The 24,540-nt window shown below is 47.5% G+C and overlaps 1 protein-coding gene across 1 annotated transcript in view; it reads left to right on the top strand.

Annotated features, from left to right (window-relative positions):
* The window catches only part of STK4 (serine/threonine kinase 4), a 96,028-nt gene that overhangs the window by 35,242 nt on the left and 36,246 nt on the right, over positions 1-24,540 (top strand). The window contains exon 10 of the mRNA XM_056121639.1: positions 18,398-18,555. Coding sequence (XP_055977614.1) covers positions 18,398-18,555 — 158 coding nt within the window. The remainder of the gene's footprint in view (positions 1-18,397; positions 18,556-24,540) is intronic.

Below are 24,540 nucleotides of genomic sequence, written 5' to 3'. Positions count from 1 at the left end.
GTCTGTGTGCAAGGCATCCACCCTACCCACTGTACTATCTCTCTGGCCCCTGTGGTTTTTTTTTTTTTTTTTTTTGCTTTTTGGGGTCCTACCCGGTGGTATTCAGGAGTTATCCCTGGCTCTGCACTCAGGAATTATTCCTGGTGGGGCTCAGGGAACTATATGGGATGCTGGAGATTTGAACCCGGGTCAGCCGCGTGCAAGGCAAATACCCTGCCCATTTCACCTACCCGGCTCCAGCCCCTTTGATACTTTTTTACATGACAGTTTTAGAAAAAAATGAAAGATTTTTTTGTTCGTTTTTTGTTTTAGTTGGGACCACACCTGGCAATGCTCAGGACTTACTCCTGGCTCTGGGCTCAGAGAATCATTCCTCCTGGGCTCAGGGACCACATGGGGTACCAGGGATTGAATCCAGGTCGGCTGTGTGCAAAGCAAGTGCCTTACCCACTGTACTGTTGACCTGGCGCCTAAAGTTTCCTTCTTAGGAAGGGAAGGTTATTTTATTGGCCTTTGGTCTCATTTGTTTTTTTGTTAACAATTAACACACTAACAGCATTATAGTAATATTAATGTGCTGTTAAAAACAGTGACTTCATTTCCATTTACAGTGTTCATTTTGGCCACGTTTCTGTGTATTTCGATACTGTACTTTGTCTAACTTCATTTTTTTTTTTTGGTCACACCCGGCGATGCACAGGGGTTACTCCTGGCTCTGCACTCAGGAGTTACTCCTGGCGGTGCTCAGGGGACCATATGGGATGCTGGGAATCGAACTTGGGTCGGCCGCCTGCAAGGCAAACGCCCTACCCACTGTGCTATCTCTCCAGCCCCTTTCATCTTTTATTTTTTCTGATTATTTTTCACTTAGTAGGTAAGCGTGTGCATTTTCCATATGCTGTGTGGTCCTCTTTCATATTTATTACAGCTAACAGCTTTAAAGCCATTTTCCTGTTATTGCCCAGAATGTTTTAATGAATCTGTGGGCCATATCTTACAAATAAAATGTTCTTTCATTTTAGTAAAGGCCCTCCCGTTGATCGTCGATTTGCTCGAGCGGGCCCAGTAACGTCTCCATTGGAGACTTTGTTGTTACTGTGTCTGGCATATCGAATACTCTCATTTTAGTATTTTCTAGGAAAAACCTTTGGAAGTGCTCGAACATTTATAAATGTTAAGAGATACCTTTTAGATCCATCTGTTCCCTGGAGTGTTGTGTCCCGTTGGCTTGTGTTCGGTGTCTTCGAATGCTCTGTGGGTTTTGGTTGTTTTTAAATTTGACTTGCGGTACCCTGAATTTCTGTTCCTTTGTTGGTGAGCTTATCTCCCATGGGAATGATCTAATTCTTTAGTGTGCCCTTCTCTTCTTTGGTTTTGGGGCCCAAAGAAGTGCTCCTGTCCAGAGCCCTCTTGGGACTGTGTCAGACCCAAAGTGGGATTGCAGGACAGCCAAGGGGATCGCATTTCTAGAAAGTGACCCCTTCCTCCCCGCCTCCCATTGGCGGCGCCATCATACGTTAATGGGCATTTCTAGGCCGCCCTGGAGCTTGTGGCTTGCATTTCTTGTGGTTCCTCACTTCGGGCTGGGAGGCGAGACAGAGCTGGCTCTGGATAGATAAGTCATGACTTTGTCTTTGTCCTCATACTTGTTCTACATCAGTATTTTTTTTTCCTTTCTGGGTCACACCCGGCGATGCGCAGGGATTACTTCTGGCTTTGCACTCAGGGATTACTCCTGGCGGTGCTCAGGGGGCCCTCTGGGATCCTGGGAATCCAACCCGGGCCGACCGCATGCAAGGCAAACGCCCTCCCCGCTGTGCTATCCTTCCAACCCTCCAGCCCCCCACATCAGTCTTAGAACTAGTCTCTAATGGTACAGAGGTTCAAGTGCTTCCTTGTGTGCAACTGAGCCCGATTCCATTCCTGGTGCCGCGTGTGGAACCCTGAATACAGCGCCAGGAGCAAACCCTGAGCACGATTGGGTGTGGCTGCCTGCCTCCAATTCCCGGCAGTCCTCGGGGCGCGCGCGCGCACACACACACACACACACACACACACACACACACTACCCTCCCCACCCCCACACACAGACACACATACACACACTACCCTACCCCTCCCTCCACACACACACACACACACACACATACAGCTTGTTTTTGTGGTTTGCTTCTCTCTTCTGCACAGGTCACTCACGTCACTGCAGTTGCCTTTCTTGCTTTTCAATTTGCAGCCTTTCCTGTCTGGTTTTGAGCAATCAACTGTTGCTGGCATTTCTGTATGTTCTCTGGGAGGAAGCAAGTTCAGAGAGGTTTTCTCCTCTTGGGAGGTTTTCTACAGCTGGGAAGCAGTAGAGAAGGGAATGGAGAGACCCACAGCCTGTGCCCTTCTCATGCTCCTAAACTTCTGGTTTGTTTGATGGGCATCAGAGCCATCATATGTTAATGGGCATTAGAGCCATCGTATGAAACTCATCAAAAATCACGCTAACGCCAGTGTGACGGCTTCTGATGAGATCCCAGAGGTGTCTTTCTTGGGGACAAGCATATGTTATATGTAAAATTTATTATATCCAGGAGGCTAGGCATTATGATATTTAACGCACAGCAGGCCCGGTGCTTCAATCTCTTCTAGGCGTTTCACATGTTTTAATCATTATGACCGTGCTGTGTGGTAAATATATACACCCCATTTGACAACATCAGAAAACCAAATTGCAAAGAGACTAAATAATTGCTCATGGTTACAGAGTAATGAAAGCCAAGAGTTTAAGCCAGATGTGTTTCATCTTAAAATGCCTGCTGTTGGACCAGGATGTTAGTTCAGCCCGGAGGGCACTCGCTGTGCACATGGCTGACCCGGGTTCGATCCCTGGGATTTACTGTGGTCCCCCGAGCACCGCCAGGAGTAATTCCTGCGTGCAGAGCCAGGAGTGACCGCTGAGCATCACCGGATATGGCTCCAGAAGAGAAAAACCAAACCCCCAAGTGCTTTCTCTTTCCGTTGTGCTGCTCCTCATAGAGCCCCTTGTTTAGGCCCGAGTCGTAGGGCCTGCTGGTAAGTCTCAGCCTCTCCCCGCGGGTGGTTGGAGTGATGGGCTACCCTGCATACATTCCCAGGATTTCTAGATGCCAGCGGCCGAGCATTTTCAAAGCACAGTTTGGTGGTGATGTTACCTCAGTGTCATGGTGGGTCTGTATCTCCGTCTCGAACAAAGAAGCAGAGAGCCGCTAGAGGGAGGTTAGAGTTGGGGCAGATTTAGTGGCTTTCTGAGACCTCAGCCACAGGAGGACCCTGTGACCCACGTTACTTTGAGGTCCAGTGTCTGGGGATTTTGGAAAACTTCTTCTGTTTACCTACATTGTGGGGGTTTTGTGCTTTTTGTGTTCGGTTTGTTTTTATGCACGCTTTTTTTTTTTTTTTTTTTTTTTTTGCTTTTTGGATTTTTGGATCACACCCAGCGATGCTCAGGGAAACTCCTGGCTCTGCACTCAGGTACTCAGGTACTCCTGGCTCTGCACTCAGGAATTTCTCCTGGCGGTGCTTAGGGGACCATATAGGATGCCGGGGATTAGAACTCAGGTTGTCAGCATGCAAGGCAAACGCCCTACCGCCTCTACTATCGCACCGGCCAGTTTGTTTGTTTTTAATAAAGGCCGTAGGAAAAGTTGTTTGCCCCTGAGAACTGAACGTTTCAGAAGTGGTGGGAGAGGGTCTGTGTCAGGGATGGAATCACCATGCTTTCTCAGCACCAGAAGAGGGAGCTCTGTCATTGGGTATGAGAGAATTTTGTTTCCACTTCTTTCACAAAGCCCTATCGTAGGTTTAATTCTAGATAGAGACCACTGTTGATTGACGGATTGACTTGAAAATCTCTTTCAAGTGACCACAGCAGCTGGAAGATTATGTTCTTTTTTTTTCTTTAATTTTTTTTTTTTTTTTTTTTTGCTAGTAGGGACTGTCTTTTCAGCTTTCCTCACATTCCCCCTCTTTGTTGCTAGGCTGACCAGGGCTTGTATGTTCTTTGTGGTGCATATTCCAAGCACACCCGATGCTACTGCTTGCTGGGGAGGGAGGGGGCTGTGGAGGGGCACAGTTGCATGTGCCCTCTGGAGGTCCCCTATAGTTGTACTCGTGCACGTTCGAGTTTTGCTTGTGAAGTGGCACTGTGGTGTCACACGCAGGCTCTGTGGGGGCTGTGCTCCTGGCTGGCGTGCTCACATGTCTTTCCTTGGGGTGTCCCGCATGCCTGGCCGCAAGAGAGAGCCCACTCTCGGGTCCCAGACCGTGTGCCGTGGGGTCCTCGCCCCCTGCGTGTGGACAGCCCCTGAGGGGATGGTCTGGTCTCAGGCTGGATTTCGCAGTGGTCCGGCAGCTCGGAGAGCCAACATACGCTTTATTTTAACTCATTTGCTTGTTTTTTCCCCCCACTAATATTGATAGATAAGTGTGCTCCTGAAAAATAAGTTTATTACAGAGGTTTAGGATAATACTGGTTGGTCTGTTGCGTGCAAGGCAAATGCCCTCCCCGCTAGGGGTGGTGCTGGGGGCTCCTGCCAGTCCTGTGCGTGGAGGTCACCCCTGGAGGTTCTCTGGGGCTGTTAAGGGGTGCTGAGACTAAACTGGGGTGACCACATGTAAGGCAGATACCATAAATAACTAACCAACTTCCTCCCTCCCTCCCTCCCTCCCTCCCTCCCTCCCTTCTTCCCTCCCTCCCACTCTTCCTCCCTCCCACTCTTCCTCCCTCCCACTCTTCCTCCCTCTCTTCCTTCCTCCCTCCCTCCCACTCTTCCTCCCTCCCACTCTTCCTCCCTTCCTTCCTTCCTTCCTTCCTTCCTCCCTCCCTCCCTTCTTCCCTCCTCCCTTCCTCCCTCCCACCCTTGCTCTGCCCCCCCTGCCCCCATGGTCCCCCCCCAGCAGTGCTCACGGCGCTCCAGGGGACTCCAGGGGCCCATGTGATGCCAGAGACCAAACTGGATTCAGGCTCGCGCAGAGCTTGTGCCTTTACCCTGGTTCTGTCTTTCCAGCCACGATACATACACGATCAAAGCAGTGTATTGACCCTGACTCCCATTGCCAGTGCTGAGAAATCGATCAGCTGTCTTGTATATGATATATTAAGTTATCTATACATTTTTGCTGTGTCTTAACATGTCAGAAAATGACTTTGCCATCTCATCCTCAAACATCTTTCAAAAATATTCTTTTGCTGCCACTGGTGTTGTACCTGGCTTTGCAGAGGGTCGGGCCCAGGACCTCGCGCCAGCCGGGTGTGGGCCACACCCCTGGCCCCCAGTATCTTACTTATTTATTTACTTATTTATATCTTATAAAGTAAAGGTAAAAGGTAAAGGCCCTCCCGTTGATCGTCGATTTGCTCGAGCGGGCCCAGTAACGTCTCCATTGGAGACTTTGTTGTTACTGTGTCTGGCATATCCAATACTCTCGGTAGCTTGCCGGGCTCTCCGAGAGGGGCGGAGGAATCGAACTCGGGTCGGCCATGTTGGCCGCTTGTAAGGCGAACGCCCTACCTGCTGTGCTATATTCACCACCATTACACCTTCCCACCACCATTTCGGATGTTCCCAGCCCGAACCCCAACCCCTGCCCTCAAAGCAGAACTGAAATAATATGTTTCGCATTGTTTGTTATGAAACACCACTGAAAATGCTAAAAAAAAAGTTTCCTTAGAGGAAAGAGTGTGAAGATTGTTGTATTTCACCCAGGGTCCATTAAGCCCTTCTCTAAGAGATCACTAACGTGTTGTTAAAGGTTGAGCCTTGTGTGCTCTTATATATCTGTAGAAAAAGAAACTTTATTTCCCTCTAAGATTGGTTGCCTTCTGCTCTGAACCCCATCAAATGTGGTGTGGTACTCTTGGAGTGTGGGTGGTGTGTGATATGACGGTCCAAAAATAGGTTCACTCTGGGTGAGGCTCGGCCCGAGTGAGTGGATAACTGCTGGGCGCAGGGCAGATGTTGGGTTCTGGAGGTTTTCGGCTGTTGGGGCTGGGTCCTTTGGGGTGGGGAGGGCTCTCACCCACCCCCCTCTGGGGCGCCCCGAGTGACGTGGCCTGGCTTGGGGTCCAGCGGCATGGTCTTTTTTTTTTTTTTTAAGTCAGATAATTCTATTTTTTTTTTCTGATTTACAATTTTTTGTGATTGGGTTTGATTATACAATGATCAGAGACCCATCCCTCCACCAGTGCCCATTTTCCACCACCATGGATAATATCCCCCCACCCCCATCCCCCCATCCCCCCTGTCTCTGTGGCAGGGCAATCCCCTGTGTTCTCTCTCTCCTTTTGGGTGTTGTGGTCTGCAAAAGAGGCATTGAGTGGCAAACATGTTCAGTCCATAGTCTACTTTCGACATGCATCTCCCCTCCTGGGAGGATCCTCCAAATACCCTTTATTTGGTGTTCCCTTCTCCATCTGAGCTGCCCTTTCCTCTAGAATGCCCGACTGGCCACTAAGCTATGGAGTAATCCTCCTGGTGCTGATCTCAGCTATTCTTGGGTATTAATCTCATATCTTGTTACTTTATGTTCCCCAGATGAATGCAATCTTTCTATGTCTATCCCTCTCTTTCTGACTCATTTCGCTTAGCATGATACTTTCCATGTTGTACCACTTGTATGTAAATTTCATGACTTCATCTTTTCTAAGAGCTACATAGTACTCCATTGTGTAGATGCACCAAAGTTTCTTTAACCAGTCATCTGTTCTTGGGCATTCAGGTTTCTTCCAGTTTCTGGCTATTGTAAAGAGTACTGCAATGAACAAACAAGTGCAGATGTCACTTCGACTATACATTTTTGCCTCTCTGGGATATATTCCCAGGAGTGGTATTGCTGGGTCAAATGGGAGCTCAATTTCTAATTTTTTGAGAATCGTCCATACTGTTTTCCAGAAGGGCCGAACCAGTCGACATTCCCACCAACAGTGAAGGAGTGTCCCTTTCTCGCCACATCCGCGCCAGCATCGGTTGCTTTTGTTCTTTTGAATGTGGGCCAGTCTCTGAGGTGTGAGATGGTATCTCATTGTGGTTTTGATCAAGTCAGAGAATTCTTACCATGCTCTACTTGATCAGGATCGACTAGAACATGCATATTTAGAAACTACTTGAGGACCTACAGTTACATATTAGAAATGCATGGAGTCAAACTTTTTTTTTTTTTTGGAGTCAAACTTTTAAGACCACATTAAAATAATTTCAGTAAGCAAAGTATACTGTTACACTTTAGTGTACTTTGTATAAATGTGAAGCATATTTGAAAGCAGAAAATCGTCTTTTCAGAGGCAGAAATAATAAGAACTGATCTTGGAATAGCTGAGTTTGATTTGTACAAATTTATAGTTTAGCAGTTAACTGTGTTTGCTTCAAATGAGGAAATGACAGGCCAGAGGAGGGGCATTGAAAATTATATGTATCCCATTTACTGATGATTTGACACGCTAGGTTCCCCCTGTCAAAGCTCATTGACTGCGATGTCATGGTTTTCTTTCCTTTTATTTCTTCCTTTTTATTTCTTTTTGGGTCACACCCGGTGATACTCAGGTTACTTCTGGCTCTGCGCTCAGGAATTACTCCTGGCGGTGCTCCCAGGACTGTATGGGATGCTGGGGATTGAAGCTGGGTCGGCCACGTGCAGGGCAAACGCCTTCCCCGCCGTATGATTGCTCTTGGCCCGGCATAGTTTTCTTACATTCCCCAAAGATGCGTGGCAACTGGTTCCTCTTCCTTGCCTCAGTCTTCCTGGGTCAAAGGGAGTTGCAAAATCTTGGCCTGATGCATTGAAGAATCGTTTTCCACTGACTCAAGACTTCCACTGTAGACCTCGTGAAGTAAGGGGAGTGAGTGGATGATTTAGAACTCGCACTGAATTAATAAATTTCTCATTTCTGGCTCACATTCATTTCAGTGAAATGAAGCTTTAAAGCTCTGGGGCATAATTAATTAAGCGAGGACAACTCCGAAACCTGGAATAAGTCAGTTACTGTGATAGTACCGTGGGGGTAAAAACTCATGTATTTCAAACTTCCCAGAAATCCTGCGTCTCCTGAAGGCCCCTTTTGTTTGGTGTGAGGTGCCACGTGTCCCAGCCCAAGCCCGGGCTCGTGTGGAAATGATTTTATTTCACCTCACGCATCCGACACTAATTTTAAAACAGCCTGCGATGGAAATTCTTGACTCCTGGCTCGTTTTCTCTCCACCTGCAGTTCCTGGAAGGGGATTTTTCCAACATTGCCTCCCTTGTCTGTTATCAGAGCACGGACTCTGACTCAGGTTTCAGCGCTTCTGAGGAGGGCGAGAGCACCACGTGAAAGCACTGCAGATATTTCCGCTTTCCTGACCACAGCAGCCTTTCTGTCCCGCGGCCTTTCTGTCCACAGTAGCCTTTTGATCCCCTCAAGACGTCAGACTCTGCCGCCAGAGAACCTCCACTGCCCATGTGTCTTACCCACGCCTCACGAGTGAGCTTCCTGGGGCCAGGGCAGTGGTACTGTGAGGAGGGCATTCTCCTTGCCCATGGCCGACCCAGGTTTGATCCGGCACCCCATATGGTTCCCCTGAGCACCCCCAGGAGTAACCGCCGAGCATCGCTGGGTGTTGGCTCCCCAAACAAACACACCCCCCAAAATTTCAGAGGGCATCTGTCATCGTGCAAACCAAAGCTAAAACTTCCGGGCTTTCCTTTACAATCATATCTCTGCATGAAGAGAAGAGAAAGAATTCAAGAAGGAGCAGTGGAGGGATAATAATTTGGGGAATCAGTCTTTGGTAGTCTTAGAGACTGAGTCAGCCTGAGCAAGTTATTTCTTCTTTTTTTTTTTTTTGCTTTTTGGGTCACATCCGGTGATGCAAAGGGGTTACTCCTGGTTCATGCACTCAGGAATTACTCCTGGCGGTGCTCGGGGACCATATGGGATGCTGGGAATCGAACCCAGGTCAGCCGCATGCAAGGCAAGTGCCCTACCCACTGTACTATCGCTCCAGGCCCATTATTTCTTCTTTTGCACCTTAGTTTCCTGATCTGAGAAAGTGGGGGCCTAAGCATTCCTATTTTAATAGGGATGTCAAGATGTGGGACAGTTATGCATTATATAATACAACATCTAAATGGTCAAAAATAGGTCATGTTGTAATATTACAAGTAGTTGAGTTTTTTCATGTATGACAGTAGCTTTTTCATTGGACATAAAAATTCCTTCAGTGAGGGTTCCAGAGAGAGAATAGGTGGTTTTAGGTGCTTGTCTTGCAGCTGAGCCCAGAGCCAGGAGTGATGTCAGAGAACAGCTAGGTATGACCCCCAAACACACACACACACACACACACACACACACTCTTCCACTTCCTTCAACCAGCACTACTTTTTTGTGCCCTAATTCTTTTCTTTTTTTCTTTTTGGGTCATATCCAGCGATGCACAGGGGTTACTCCTGGCTCTGCACTCAGAAATTACTCCTGGCGGTGCTGAGGGGACCATATGGGATACTGGGAATTGAACCCGGGTTGGCCGCGTGCAAGGCAAACGCCCTCCCCGCTGTGCTATTGCTCCAGCTCCCCTAATTGTTTCTTATGCTTTTTGTGCTTTCAGTGCTGAATATTAATGGTGTCTTCTAAGTGCCACCTTTATATTTAAGACCTGGCATGAAAGTTGTTTATCTAAAGAAAGGTTGCTTGCCAGCTTCAGTGATATTTAAAAAAGTGTGCTTGAGAGGGAGAGGTGGTGGGGGGAGAGGAAGAAAAAGAGAGAGAGAGAGAGAGAGAGAGAGAGAGAGAGAGAGAGAGAGAGACAGAGAGAGAGAGATCTGCAGTCAGATTCCATAATTGGTGGGCAGATGCTGAGACTGTTAATGGGTCAGAATATAAGACGGGAGATTTTAAAGCAGGCTAGACTTTGGGTCTGCATGAACTTTCCTTTGTAGAGTTTCAACTCTTAGCTAAATTCTTTGGAATTTTTTTTTTATTGACTCGAGTGTCTTCCAACTCTGGAAAGTTCATTACTATTGATTGATCAGAAGCTCTATCTTAGGTGAGATTTACGATCGAGGTCAGGCTCCTGGGTCAACTTTTCTCACAGTTGCACAGATCATTCAGAGGAATTCCACTAGAGTGGAGATTTGATTGTTTGTGCAGTCTTTCTAATTGTGTCCAGATGTTGGACCCGGCTTTATCTTTGGAAACCGTTTACATTCTTGATTCTTTTGGGGCAAGCCAAAAAGCATAGACTCTTGGTGCCTGAAAATTCATTCAGGACACTCAGCCAGACCACATGTTAGGCTACAGAAGTAACCAGATTTTCTTGTATCTTGAGTGAAAGGCTCAAGGCCTATGTTTCTGGGAAGATATAGGGTACCCCCCCCCCCCCCGTTCGTTAAATGGCAAAAGGAGAGCCAAGAATCGTGTGGGGGAAAATATATTTTCCAAGAAAGGCAGTAGCCCACCAGTAATGGGAACAAAGGGAAGCGAGTCCCACAGAACGGACCTTGGCTCTGATGCCTCAGAGGCAGAGACACCGATGTTGATCCCGTAGGAGGAGGTGTTCGTTGGCTGCTTTGAGTGGTTTTGATCCTACAGAGGAATGCATTTCTCTGATGTTCTAAACGGTTTGGACCTGCTTATTTTGTTTAGTCAAAACAAATATCCTCCTCCTCCCCCCCACCCCACACACACACCCACCACCACCACCACCACCACCGAGCAAGCAGACAACAAAATAAGGAGATGCCGGGAGGCTGGAGAGACAGCTTGATGGCCCCAGTGGAGCGAAGGCCTAGCACATTCTCTGTGTGCAGGAGGCCTGGGTTTGCTCCCCAGCACTGCACACCACTGGGAGTTACCTCTGAGCAAAGGCAGGAGTAGCCCTCCGAGCACTGCCAAACATGGACCCCCCCCAAAAAAAAAACCCCAAAAAACAAAACAGAACAAGAAAAGCAGACTGTTCTCTTAGGCCTGTATTTTTTTTTTTTTTTTTGCCTTTTGGGTCACACCCAGCGATGCACAGGGGTTACTGCTGGCTCTGTACTCAGGAGTTACTCCTGGTGGTGCTCAGGGGACCATATGGGATGCTGGGAGTCAAACCTGGGTCGGCCGCATGCAAAGAAAACGCCCTGCCCGCTGTGCTATCTCTCCAGCCCCAGGCCCTTATGTTTTAAAAAATCAGCTTGCGATCAGTATTCAAAAATACTCGGGACTGGAGTGATAGTACAGCAAGCAGGGCACTTGCCTCGCATGTGGCAGACCCCAGTTTGGTCCTTGACATCCCATATGGTCCCCCGTGCACAGGGAGGAATGATTGCTGAGTGCAGAGCCAGGAGTGACCCCCTGAGCACCGCCAGGGATGGCCCCCAAACCAACCAGCCCCAGCTCTTCCCCCATCCCACCCCCGGAGCAGAAGTACAGTGGGTAAGGCATTTGCCTTGGATGCACCCCCTGTGGATCCACTTACGGCCCCCGCGCCCCACCAGGAGTGATCCCTGAGCACAGAGTCCGGAGTAAGCCCTTCGTTGAGCGTAGCTGGGCGTGGCTCCCCAACAACAAAAATTCTAATGCCAAACAGGAAGCATTTGTTAAGCAATCTGTGTTTGTTACCGTGGACGGTGCAGAAACCAAGGAAGACTCCCTGACACTAAGGAATCTGTGGGCGTTTCTTGTTATTATCTCCCGTTGATGGAGCACCGACTGCTCTGCTTCCTTACGTGAAGGGAGAGGTACCCTGGGTGCTTCCCACGGGGGTCTGTGATGTTCGTCTAAATCAGCTGAGGAAAGAGGCTGTGGGCTTGCACGTGGCTGAGCTGGGTTCCATCCTTCACGTCCCACCTGGTCCCCTGTGCATTGGCAGGAGTGAGTCCCGAGTGCGGACAAGAGTGAGCCCTCATGCAGGGCTGGGCAGACCAAATGCTGGGTGATGGGTAGGAGAAGAGAATGTCGAAGCGTTTGTGAGAAGGAAAGCAAGGGCTTGGAGATACAGAAACCCAAGGCAGGATATTTCAACCAGGTGCACAGTTGGCAAGGTAGAAAAACACATTGAATATTAAATGTGGCTGGGAGGATATTGAGAACCTTGTTTTCCCGAGGAAGAAGTATGAACTTTCATGCTGTTGGTAACAGGGTAGTATAAAGACACTTTTATCCTAACGGTGGTATTACAAAGGGGCTTTCTGTGAGTGAGTCAGTTGGACCATAGGGGGTTGGAAAAGATGAGGAAAAGGAGACCAAGGAGGAAATTGTTGCCATAGCTGCAGTATGGGTCACCGTCACCTGTGTACCGTTTGACTCACCCCCGCCTCCTCTCTTCCCCTTCCTCTTGTCGTCGTCGTCGAAATTGTTGTGGTGAGCCAGGGATCACACACTTGTTTGTGGGAATTGCCGCTGGATTGGCATGCGAGGGATCACAGGATCTGAGCATTGGTGCCAGGCCTGGATTTTGTGGTCTGCTACATGCAGGCAGGCACGTCTTAATCCCGAGCCATATCTCAGTCCTTCCTTCTTTACTCTGTCGGTGGCGCTGCCTCAGTGACCTGTTAGCAACCAACCCTTTGAGGTTTGGGTCGAACCTCTTTTACTGGCTCTGTAGCAGCTCCCTGGCTGAAGGACAGAGCAGCGTGCCTGAAAACCAAGGCGATTCCAACACTGGTTAGCTGGACAGCTTACTTCCTGTTGGACGTGAGGGGATCTTCCAGTCCAGGATCGCAGCGAGTCACAGGGTGTCAGAGAACAGTCAAAGGACTATTTGCGGTCACACACACCAGCCTGGGATACTCACTTGGATAACTGTGTTAATACGTGGAAAGCACTTAGTGCCCAGTAACAACATCAGAAACCACACGCCCATAATAAATGTTAGATTAAAAAGGAAAAAGAAATTAGAAACAAGCCTAAATTGGAAGAAAACATTTGAGGGATGGGGATTACTCTTTTATTTATTTATTTTTCCTTGCACATCTTCAGGCAGAACATAGACACAAAGTTGCAAACTCTGCCCAGGTCTCTAGCTTAAAATTAATTGCCGTGGAGATACAGAGTTGTTATTGTAGACCTTATGGAAAGGGTCAGTCATTGTGGTAGCACAGTAGCACTGGCCTCCCATTATTCATCCATTTGCTGAGTGGGCACCAGTAACGTCTCTGTTATGAGACTTCTCGTTACTGTGCTTGGCATATTGAATACCTCACAAAGAGCTTTCCAGGCTTTGCCGTGCGGGTGCAATACTCTCAGTAGCTTGCCGGGCTCTCCGAGAGGGCCGGAGGAATCGAACCAGGGTCGGCCCAGGTCATCCACGTGCAAGGCAAACGCCCTACCCGCTGTGTTATCACTCCTACCCAGTCATTGTGGTCACTGTCACTGTCCTCCTGTTGTTCATTGATTTTGCTCGAGCGGGCCCAGTAACATTGTGAGACTTGTTACTGTGTTTGGCATATTGAATATGTCCTGGGGAGCTTGCCAGGCTTTGCTGTGAAGGCAAGATACTCTTGGTAGCTTGCCAGGCTCTCCGAGAGGGGTGGAGGAATCGAACTTGGGTCGGCCATGTGGCCTGTGTGCAAGGCAAACGCCCTACCCGCTGTGCTATTATTGCTCCAGCATTGTGGTATAGTTTAAAAATAATGTTTAAATGGAAGGGCATGAAGTTTAATGTCTAACAGGTAGATGGTCTTCAGTTTTCGATCACGCTTCTTCCCAGCTATGATTACTTTGATCTTATGTCACGACTCATAGGAGCCCGGAAATAAAAGTGAACCGTAGAGAAAAAAAAAAGGTCCTTGTGCTTTTTAGAAGAAATGATCTATTGGCATAAAATCCACGTAGCACACAATTCAATTTTATGATTTTTCAGTATTTACAGAGTTGTGCAACCATCGTCACGATCTAATTTTATTTGGAGTGGGTGTGGAGGGGTGGGGGTTAGTGCTGTGAAGGCAAGAGCTTTGTGACTGAACCACATCCCTGGCCATAAAATTTTATTTTATTGAGAAATAATACACATAGAGCCCATTATTTAAAAGTCACAGTTCTGTAGCTTTTTGAGATATGAACTAGCAGGATTGCACAACCATAAGCACTGTTGAGCCCCACCCAGTTTCATCCCCTCCCAAAGAAACCACAGTCCTGTGTGCAGGCGTTTTTCTAGGCCCTCTCCCGCTCTCCCCAGGCTGGGAAGCCATTTCTCTCTTTCTGCCTCCATGACTCTGCCTCTTCTGGAAACGTTGTATAAAAGGACCAAACAGGAACCCCCCCTTTTTTTTTTTTTTTGCTTTTTGGGGTCATAGCCAGTGATGCACAAGGGTTACTCCTGGCTCTGCACTCAAGAGTTACTCCTGGCGGTGCTCAGGGGACCAGATGGGATGCTGGGAATCGAACCCAGGGTGGTTGCGTGCAAGGCAAATGCCCTACCCTCTGTGCTGTTTCTCCAGCCCCCCAAACAGGACCCTTTGTATCTGGCTTATTTCCCTTAGAATGTTTCTAAGGCTCCTCCATGGTATAACATGCCCATACCATTCCTTTTCGTGGCTGAATAATGTTCTTTAGTAGAGATACACAAAAGTTTGTTTAGCCATGGCCTAATCATCGACACTTTGATTACTGATCGCCACAAAAGGAAATCGCGTCTCCATTAGCTCGCTTGCCATTCCTCTCACTTTCCTCTCTCTAGTCCCCCATCTACCACTAATTTTATTTTCTGTGTAGAGATTTGCCTCTTCTGCACGTTTCCTATAAATCAAGTTTAGAATATGTGACACCTTTCACTTAACAGTGTTTCCAGTGTTCTTTCATGCAGTACCGAACATGGAATTTCATTTTTTTTTAAATTCATAATGTTTCCTCCTATCTCCTTTATCTGTTAATTGGTACACTCCTGGGTTGTGGACCCTTCTGATTTTATCTATTTTTTTTTCTCCAAAGAAAAAGCAGAAGCCTTTATGGTCGCCTGTGAATTCACCCCTTTGTCTCTGCGCTTGGACAGATTAGCCATTTGTTTAGCTTGCCAGATGCTGATTACAAAGAAAAAGGAACCAGTCCTAATATAGAAGTTCATGCCTGTCCTGCATCAGATAAAAGAACAGAGCAAGGCGGGCCGTTTTCAAAGCTTGACGTCTTTGCTCTGCCCGGTCTCCCAATGGCTTTAGGTTTCTGGTATTATCATTCAATTGAACGTCTTCATTTCCTGGGATAGGTCTGAAAAAATACTCCTCTGACTTTGAGACAATAAGCCCACCAGCCAGCTGGAACCCCAGGGAGCACCGCTCGCCTTTGATCAGCTCGGAATGCGAGGCTTGTGCTCTCGGTGCTGACAGGCTGTTGTCCAGCACGCCTGATCATCTGGCCCAGGAGCACCGAAAGGAGCCGTCAAGATAAGGTTACTGGGAAAATTCCATTCCCTGGCCTGCGACACCCAGGGGAAATTCTGACATGTCCAGAATTTTCCTTTTGATTTTTGAGCATTTGCAACCCGAGATGTAGCTCATCAGATCTAAAACCTGCTAGTCCCGGGCTTCAAATTCTCTCCTTGTAGCTGCCTCCAACACAATATGATTTCGTGGTAGTCTAGTATAGTACCAGGCAGATTTCTCACCTGAAAGTGGACAAAATTGTACCCACTTGAGAAGATGGGCGAATTAAGGGAGCTGTACCTGGGTCTTGCATTTGGTAGATTTCTAGCAAGTACAGGAAGTTCTCCCATCTTCATTTATGTGGTTTGCGTTGGACCATTCATCACGACCATCCTGTTGTTCGTCGATTGCCTCGAGCAGGCCCCAGTAACGTCTCCTTCATCCTAGCCCTGAGATTTTTTAAAAAGTGCATATTCAAGGCTCTTTCAGGGTTAGGAGAATGAGACCCATCATTGTTACTGGTATTTGGCACATTGGGTATGCCACGGGGAGTTTGCCAGACTCTGCCGTGTGGGCAGGTTGCATTCGGTAGCCTGCCAGTTTGTCCAAAGTAGGAATGAGATAATAAGATGTCAAGATGTTGCGCGGCCGCAAATGTGGCCGCGTACTTCCGGGAGCTGAGTTTTATAGTCTCTGGGTCTTGGCCGTTGATGGGATTACACGGCGCCAGGGGGCCAGTTGATGGGTGTGACCCCTGCCTACTGGAATATGAAGGAGCTGGGTGGAGGACGCTCAGGCCCGATCCGAGCAGGCTTGGAGATCTCAGCCCTGGGACCCGCATGCCTTTGTTCCTCTGCCGGTACCTTAATGTGTGTGGAGAGTGGTCTCAGCAGAGTTGTGACTGATTCTGGAGGTCTTCAGCTTCTGGGGCTCTACTCGGGGCGGAGAGGGAAACTCAACTCCCCCCCACCCCCCGCCCCAAGGGGCCCCGGCGAGCACAGCCAGGTGCGGGGGCAGGAGACTCTGCTCTTCTCTTCCAGGATCTGGGTTTTATAGTCTCTGGGTCTTGGCCGTTGATGGGATTACACGGACCATTAGGTGAAAGCACCTTGTTATTTAAGCCTGAAGCTTAGGGAGAGTTTTCGGTTGATAAATAGTGGCTGAGTTTGAATCCGGATTCCTGAAGAACCGAGCTGCTTCTTGTGTAATTGGTGTGAGTGAGTGAGAAGCAGGTGTACGGATTGATCCTGTGTCGGTTATTTTTTTGGTGCTTGACAAACAGCTCCAAAACTTCGCAGTCTGCTAGTGTGGGGAAGCACTCGGGCTGGTGAAATTCCTAAGGTTCTCAGCTCACATCTGTTGCCACATGGTATTAGCTGCTTACGTCATAGTAGGACATTTGCTTTGGTCTCAGAGGTCAAAACAAGTAACAATCGCCAGAGTCCTGATGGGAGCTTACTACAAGTCAGCCAGGACAGCAGGGCTCCAAGCAGAGACTAGCTGTCACTGGTTAATGATGGTAAAGATGGTTGTTGACTGTTCCCAGTCTGTAAAATTAGACTGAAAATTGGCATTTTAATTAAATCACGGTGTTATTAAGGAAATGCCGGTCACAGGAACCCTGTTTCCTCCACTGTATAAATTTAACCCATCGGTTAAGTTCCCTCAACCCTGCCAGGAGTGATCCCTGAGCACAGAGCCAGGAGTAAGTCCTGAGTACCATTAGATAGGGCCTCAGAACCAACCCCCACACCCCAACAACAAAACCCAAACAAACAGAAAAACTGGACAAAAGAGAAAGTGAAAACATCATCATAATCCTACTATCAAAAACGAATCCCATTAAACCTTGTTGCATTTATTCCATTCTTTCTCTCTGTGCTTCTGTCTCTGTCTGTCGGTCTGTCTCTTCTCTCTACATATAGTTTTATAGAGTTGGTATCTGCTGCTTGGGACCCGAGAGATAGTAGAGTGAGCAGGTGGGATGGCTGGGATTTGATTTCTGGTACACATGACACCTGTGGTCTCTTGAGCACAGAGCCAGGAGTCAGCCTTGGGTACTCCCAGAGGTGGCTCCAAAGCAAAGATGATACTCCATGGATACCGTTGCCGTCTTTTCCCCTCTACTTTTTTCATACACAGTTTATAAATAGCACTGTAGAACTGTCCTCCCATTGTTCATCGACTTGCTCGAGCAGGCCCAGTAACGTCTCCATCGTGAGACTTGTTGTTATTGTGTTTGGCATATCAAATACGTCACGGGTAACTTGCCAGGCTTTGCCATGGGTAGCTTGCCAGGCTTTGCCGTGCAGGCGAGATACTCTTGGTTAGCTTGCTGGACTCTCCAGGAGGGGTGGAGGAATCGAACCCGGCTCGGCCAGGCCGGCTACATGCAAGACAAATGCCATACCGCTTTTTATTTATTTATTTATTTATTTTTTGTTTTTATTTTTTTGGATTTGCTCAGGGGAGTATATGGTGCCAGGGTGGACCAAATGGTGCTAGCATGAGCTCCATGCAAGGCAGATGCCCTTGTACGGTTTCTCTGGCACACAAGTAGTATTTGTAAAGTTCTATACTATTTCATGGAGTGGCTGGGTTGGGATCTACTTATATTTTCTTTTCCATGTTTATTTTTTCTCATTAGTTCACTTAAATTGTAAGATCATCAGAGGAAATTCCCCTAATGTCCTCCTTTCCTGCCGCAGTGCCTGTAGAGAATGTTGCGTCTATAGATGAGGAATGGATATTTTTGCCTCTCAGTTTTCACCCTGTTATCAGAACGGTTTGCTATCAGGGACTCGGAAAGCAGTGCTTGCCTGCCCCTTGGCTTGGAAAGGGGACCTGGGGAAAAGGTTTGCGTGTCATTTCATGTGAGAAGTATTTTGAGTGAGCATTTGTGCATTTTCCTGCAGTTTCTGTTAGATTCTCGAAGGAGTCCTTAGCTAACGCAAAAGAACCTCTCCTCCAGATTCTGAAGATAGATCTATTTAATAAACTGACTTGAAGTCAAAAAAATACTGTATTTCAACTTTTTTTTTTTAATCCTGTTGGTTTTCAGGAAGGGATGAGACTATGCAGCCTGCGAGACCGTCTTTCCTGGAATATTTTGAGCAAAAAGAAAAGGAGAATCAGGTCAACAGCTTCGGTCAGAGTGTGCCTGGCCCCCTGAAAAACTCTTCGGATTGGAAAGTGCCCCAGGATGGCGACTACGAGTTTGTAAGTAAATGTGTCCCGGGGAAAGTGATTGGGAAGATCACACACGGTGCTGGCGTTTCCCTGGTGGTGCCAGGGCATATTCTCCTGCAGGGCAAGTGTCCAACTCGCTGCTGTTGGTGCCGCACCGGTGACAGCTTTCCACCTTCAAACGCCTCTGTTCACGCGCCAGTTTTCTTTTTGATGGATTTGAAGTCCCTCATTTCAGTTGTTAAAGGAACCATTCAGTCATCAAATGAAGACTTGCTGTCTAATAGTTTCTTCGGGGTTGTGGTTTCGTGTTTAGGGATTGGTCTGGAGGGCAGCTAATGCTGTTTCATTGTGACTTTGTTGGTTCGCTTGCCCTTACCCTAATTTCCTGCTCTTGGAGCTGATTAATTCTGATTTTTTTTTTTTTTGGTCGAAGGAGGAATGTTAAGTTGTTCCACAGTTTCTTCTGAAAACTTGGGTGTGTTTTTCCTTTCTCTGCTGTGGAACATTCTCCCTCAGCCACAGACACTTGTTAATGCTCAGAGATTTAATGAGGAGGAGGCTATAAAATAAAATTTGGAAAAAGAAAGTCAGCTAAGGAGTCTGCAGTCCTTTCCAGACTGATTTTAGGAAAGGATTTTCTCTTTAGGAGTGTTCTCCTTTTTATTCTCTTTCTTTTTTAATTTTTTAATTTTTTTTATGTAGGAGTACTGCTATTTATTCAGCGAGTGATTAGCTGATTTGACTGGGCATGAACTCCACCCTTTCTAATTCTCTTTTGAGGGGTGATGGCGGGCACTCCCGGCAGTGCTCAGATGCTGAGTTTTGGGTACTGTGGTCTGCGTCTAAGGGACAAGGGCCTTACTTAGTGAGGCAACAAAGAGAATGGTTGGCCTGGACAGGATTGTAACTGTGCATAGCAGGAAGTGAGAGCTGTGGGGCTTTTTGTTTAAGAATGAGACTTTGACTCCAAGTGAGAAGAAATATCAGCCAGATGTGACTTGATTCTACTTTCCTTAACTGTTTTTCTAGTTGCCCTGTAAGTACACAATAGGAGGATTGAGTTTTCAGAGCTCACGTGCGCTTTTAGTTACCCATATGGAGGAAGCCAGTGTCAGCATGTCGAATGCCCGTTCCTCTTCCTGGTCGGTAGCGTTTCTCTCTAAGGCCAGCATCAGCCTAAAAACCCTTCTTCACATCATGTTCCCAGGCTCCCACCATTTGCTCGTCTAGACTTAGGAGATGCAAATGATTATGTTTGCTGTTTGATGTTGCCTCTGTTCTTCAGCCTTTCTTTTTCTTTTTTTAAAATTTTTATTAGTGACAAACCAAGAGGTACAGTTGTAGACTTACAAATTTTTGTGCTTGGGTTTCAATTATACAATGATCAAGTACCCATCCCTCCACCAGTGCCCATTTTCTACCACCACGAATCCCAGTATCCCTCCCACCCTCCATCCTCTGTGGCAGGGCATTCCCTTTTGTTCTCTCTCTCCTTTTGGGTGTTGTGGTTTGCAAAAGAGGCAATCATGTTTGATTGATTGACTTGATTGATTGATTGACTGAGTGGCAATCTTGTTTGGTCTACAGTCTACTTTCAGCATGCTTCTCCCATCCTGGGAGGATCCTCCCAACACCCTTTATTTGGTGTTCCCTTCTCTATCTGAGCTCCCTTTTCCCCTAGCATGTGTGGCTGGCCTCCAAGCCATGGAGCAAACCTTCTCTTCAGCCTTTCTAAGGACAGATTTTCTCAGTTTCGTTATTAGGCAAAGATGAAATGACGTCAGGTTACCATGCCACTTTATCGCTCAAGAATCTTCCCATCTATTTTTCTAGGTCTGGTTTCTATTCTTTTTTTTTTTTAAAAACTTTATTTTTTTGCTTTTTGGGTCACACCAGGCGATGCCCAGGGGTTACTCCTGGCTCATACACTCAGGAATCACTCCTGGCGGTGCTCGGGGGACCATATGGGATGCTGGGAATCGAACCTGTGTTGGCCATAATGGCTGCGTGCAAGGCAAATGCCCTACCCACTGTGCTATCGCTCCAGCCCCTGGTTTCTATTCTTTAAAAAAAAAAATTTATGGAAGTTATCTATAATATAAAATAATTCCATAAGTACTATTACAGAAGTAATCCTAAAGCTCCTGTCACTTGAAGCTGTTCGTTGTATTTGGATCGGTAATCCAGCATCTGAAGAATTCCCTTCTCTTTGCCATCGCCTTCCCATACTGCGATCTGGAGTAGGGAATTTGTCCCATGAGGCCAGCTGTTCTGCAGAGGGGTTTCCTCCTGTGGACGTGGACAGCGGCAGGAGGGAGAGTCTCTGAGCTCAGGAGCAGAGGGGCAGGTTACCTGATTGCTGTAACTCCCGACCTGACACTTTCCTGTAAACCAGAGGTTTTAAACAGCTCACATTCGGCCCAGAGTCCTCTTTATGTCTCCTATCCTGTTTAAATTTTTTCCAGTGATTGGTCTTTAACAAATCGAAAACGATCACATAGCACCAGATAGTACAGTGGGTAGCGCACTTGCCTTGCAGGCCGTTGACCCAGGTTCGATCCCTGGCACCCCATGTGGTCCCCAAATCCCACCAGGAGTGATCCCCGAGTATAGTCAGATGTCGCCCAAAACAAAAATAAAATAAAGGGAGAAAGGAAGGAAAGAAGGGAGGGAAGGCACGAGGGAGGGAAAGGAAAGGAAAGTGTCTGCATAAAAAGTTGGAGTTCAGCTTGTCTTGCCAGGGGTAGATCCACATCATTGACGCTGGGCAGAGCTGCGTGGCAGCTGCCGTCTCTGGGTACAAATTCCCAACTTCCCCTGGGTTTCAGGCCTGCGGTGTTTGTCTGTATTCACCATCTGACTTTCACTAGGGTCGTCTGGTAATGAGACCCTTGCTCCAAGTCATACGTACACATTGTGCCCCACTCACCTCATCACGACATACCAAGTTTTCCCTGTCTGTCCCTTTGGAATTTCGGGAACTAGGTCAGAGGGACACAGCGAGCCGAAGGGACCAGCACACGCTTTGTACGCAGGAGGCCCGGGACCATCCACACGGTCCCGCGTATTCTAGGATGGACCCTCCCAAGATGAGCAGTACCCGAGGTGGTCCAGCGTCAAATGAACACAGAAAGCAATCATTTCAGGGCCTTTTAAGAGCATCGAGGGAAATCACTTCGTTGCTCCTGGGTTGGTGAGCACGTGGGGTTGGGGAAAGTGACCCCTCTGGAAAGGCCACTGGGCTCTGTGGCTTGTCCCAGCTCCTGCCCTCCGGGTCTCTTCCAGCTGGCTATTCCTGGGGCTTATTCTTAGGAAATATCCCAAGGAGCAAGCCGGATTAATAAATGTTAGCCATTTTACTGCATTTTATAAGTGTATAAAACATTCTTCATTTTAAAATGGACAGAGCTCTCTTTTCTGAGATCTTGGAACGAAGCAGTGAGAGAAAAGTCAAGTGTCTACAGTGACCTGCTTCACTACCCAAAGTCCCGGAGATCAAATGAAAACTATTTTTAATGCCTTAATAGCCTTACTTGCACAATTCACAATCTTTTCCAATGCTGGCACTTGAAGTAAGAGCGTCAAATGGTTGGTTCATATACAAAGATTGGGGTGCAGTGGTGTTTACCTGAAACCAGTGTACCTTAATTTAAAAATAGAATAAATTTTGGACCAGAGTGATATAAGCGGGTAAAGCACCTGTTTTGCACGTGGCTGCCCCAGGTTTGATCTCCGAGACCCCATAAGGTGCCCTGAGTCCTACCTGATCTCTGGGCGCAGAGGCCGGGAGTAAACTTTGAGCATTGCCGGGTGTGGTCCCAGAACCAAATAAAATCAAAACAAGGTTTTTGTTTTTTAAAGGAAGTTTGAAATGATGAGAACTCGGCCCCCCGCCCCCAGAAGCCTGTGTCCTCTCTCCAACGTAGATCTGTCTCTTTTCCCTTCCCTCTCCTCTCTCTAATTTCTTTTCAATAAAATCTATTTTCAGTTTCTCTTAAAAAGAAAAGAAATAGCAAGCATTTTAAAAGTAAACACCTCAGGAGACTGGGGTCCCAGCTCGCGTGGGTGAGTGCAAACCGGCATGTTTGAGGCCCCGAGTTTGACCCTTTGCCCCATGTCTCCCTGCTCAGGACTGCCAAGGGTGGTCCAGCTCTGCGCAGCCTGCCAGGGGGATCCCTGTAAACATGGGAGGATTTACCTCACTTGCTTTCTGAGTACAATTTGACCTCGGGAAAAGTTTCCTAGACAACTGAAGGTCTTCTAGAATAAAGCTAAGACGAGCTCGGCTATGGAAGCTGTACCAGAGACACTTGGTCTCACCCCTTCCCCGAGTGGTGTAGATTCTGTTACGTGTGGTATCATAAAAGCGAGCGGCAGTTCCTACGGTCAAGTTTCTCATCAGCAGTGTCGGCCTCTAGTCGAAGTGTGTTAGAAATGCACATTTTAAAAAAGATTAGTTAATTTATTTTGAATACCTATCCTTCCACCAGTGACCATTTCCCAGCACCACGGATCCAAGTATCCCTCCCACCCCCTCCCCCCCTCATCCCACCCTGTCTCTGTGGCAGGGCATTCCCTTTTGTTCTCTCTCTCCTATTGGGTGTTGTGGTTTGTATAAGAGTTAAGCCTGATTTTCAGGGAGAAACGTTGGATGATTTACTTTCCATTCATCACTTTGTATATAGGGAGATGTCGCGCTTAAGCAGCCGTGCGGTTTGGAGTAAAAGTCCTGGTTCCCGCATGCCCAAGCTATGCTTGTAGAGGCTCATGGTCACCGGGGTTCCATCTGGAGAAGGTGGGATGCAGCACCTACCCCATCTGGGACTTCCCGGTGATCTCGGCTCTTTTTGGGACCTGGTGCATTCTCCGGGAGCTGTGGAGCCGCCCGGTGGCCTTTCTTCTCTGCGGCCGTGTGCTGTAAAGATGGCGCTGGAGGGCAGGTTGTGGGCATGACTTCCAGAATCAGAGGTTACCTGGGAGCCGGGGCAGTCCCGGCAGTTTGGAATAAAAGTCCAAGTCCTGGTTCCCGCATACTCGAGCTCTGCATGTAGAGGCTCATGGTCACCGGGGTTCCATCTGGAGGAGGCATAGACATGCACTTTAAGGCCACACACAGATAGCTAGCGACAGTGCCCAGTAATCATTTGAACCTTTGCCTCATGGGATTCTGGCCCTCTGTATTCTAACCTAAAAGGCTTTCGGAGGGGCTGGAGCGATAGGACAGTGGGGAGGGCGTTTACCAAGCATGTGGCTGACCCGGGTTCGATTAACAGCATCCCATAGGGTCCCCCGAGCACCACCAGGAGTAATTCGTAATTCCTGAGTGCAGAGCCCAGGAGTAACCCCAGAGTATCACTAGGTGTGACCCAAAAAGCAAAAAACAAACAAACAAAAAAATACTTTTTGAGTCTCACATATGTTTGTTAAACTTTTTTCTTTCCTTCTCATTAGATTAATGTTAATGTGGCACTTTCTGAAATCTCAGGGCTAAGACGAAGGAGACGTTACTGGTGCCTGCTTGAGGAAATTGATAGCAGGATGACAGTGATACAGTGACACAATGATCCCATTAGATGCGCTAGAAAGTCAGAGACAAAGGAATAATGTTTGTAGATATATTTTATCAATGCATAATTTAAAATGTTCTTACTTTCCATTTAAGTCTCCCGTATTCTATGGAAGCATGAAAGAAGGAAAATACACTTTTATTTGAGGGACAGGCCGGTTGGGGCACACCCCAAATTGCTCAGGGACTGTTCTTTATGCAGTGCTCAGGACTCATCCCCAGTGCTTCTTGGGGTCCACACATGGTGACAAGAATTCCACCCTGGGTCAGCCCCAAGCAAGGGAAAAACCTTGTCCATGTCCCTGCACGGCTCCGAGAAATGTACATTTTTATGAGACATCTGGCAAAGAAAGAGATAAATACTTTGTGTGAAGACAGACTTAGACTAAGCCTATTAAATTTAAATAAAATGTGTGTCAAATAGCTAACTTGTTGCTCCAGACCCTTAG

Source organism: Sorex fumeus, unplaced genomic scaffold (assembly GCF_029834395.1).
Source record: "Sorex fumeus unplaced genomic scaffold, SorFum_2.1 ptg000044l, whole genome shotgun sequence".
Classification (NCBI taxonomy): domain Eukaryota; kingdom Metazoa; phylum Chordata; class Mammalia; order Eulipotyphla; family Soricidae; genus Sorex; species Sorex fumeus.
Note: the sequence above shows the minus strand (reverse complement) of the source record. Positions and strands in the feature narration are given on the sequence as shown.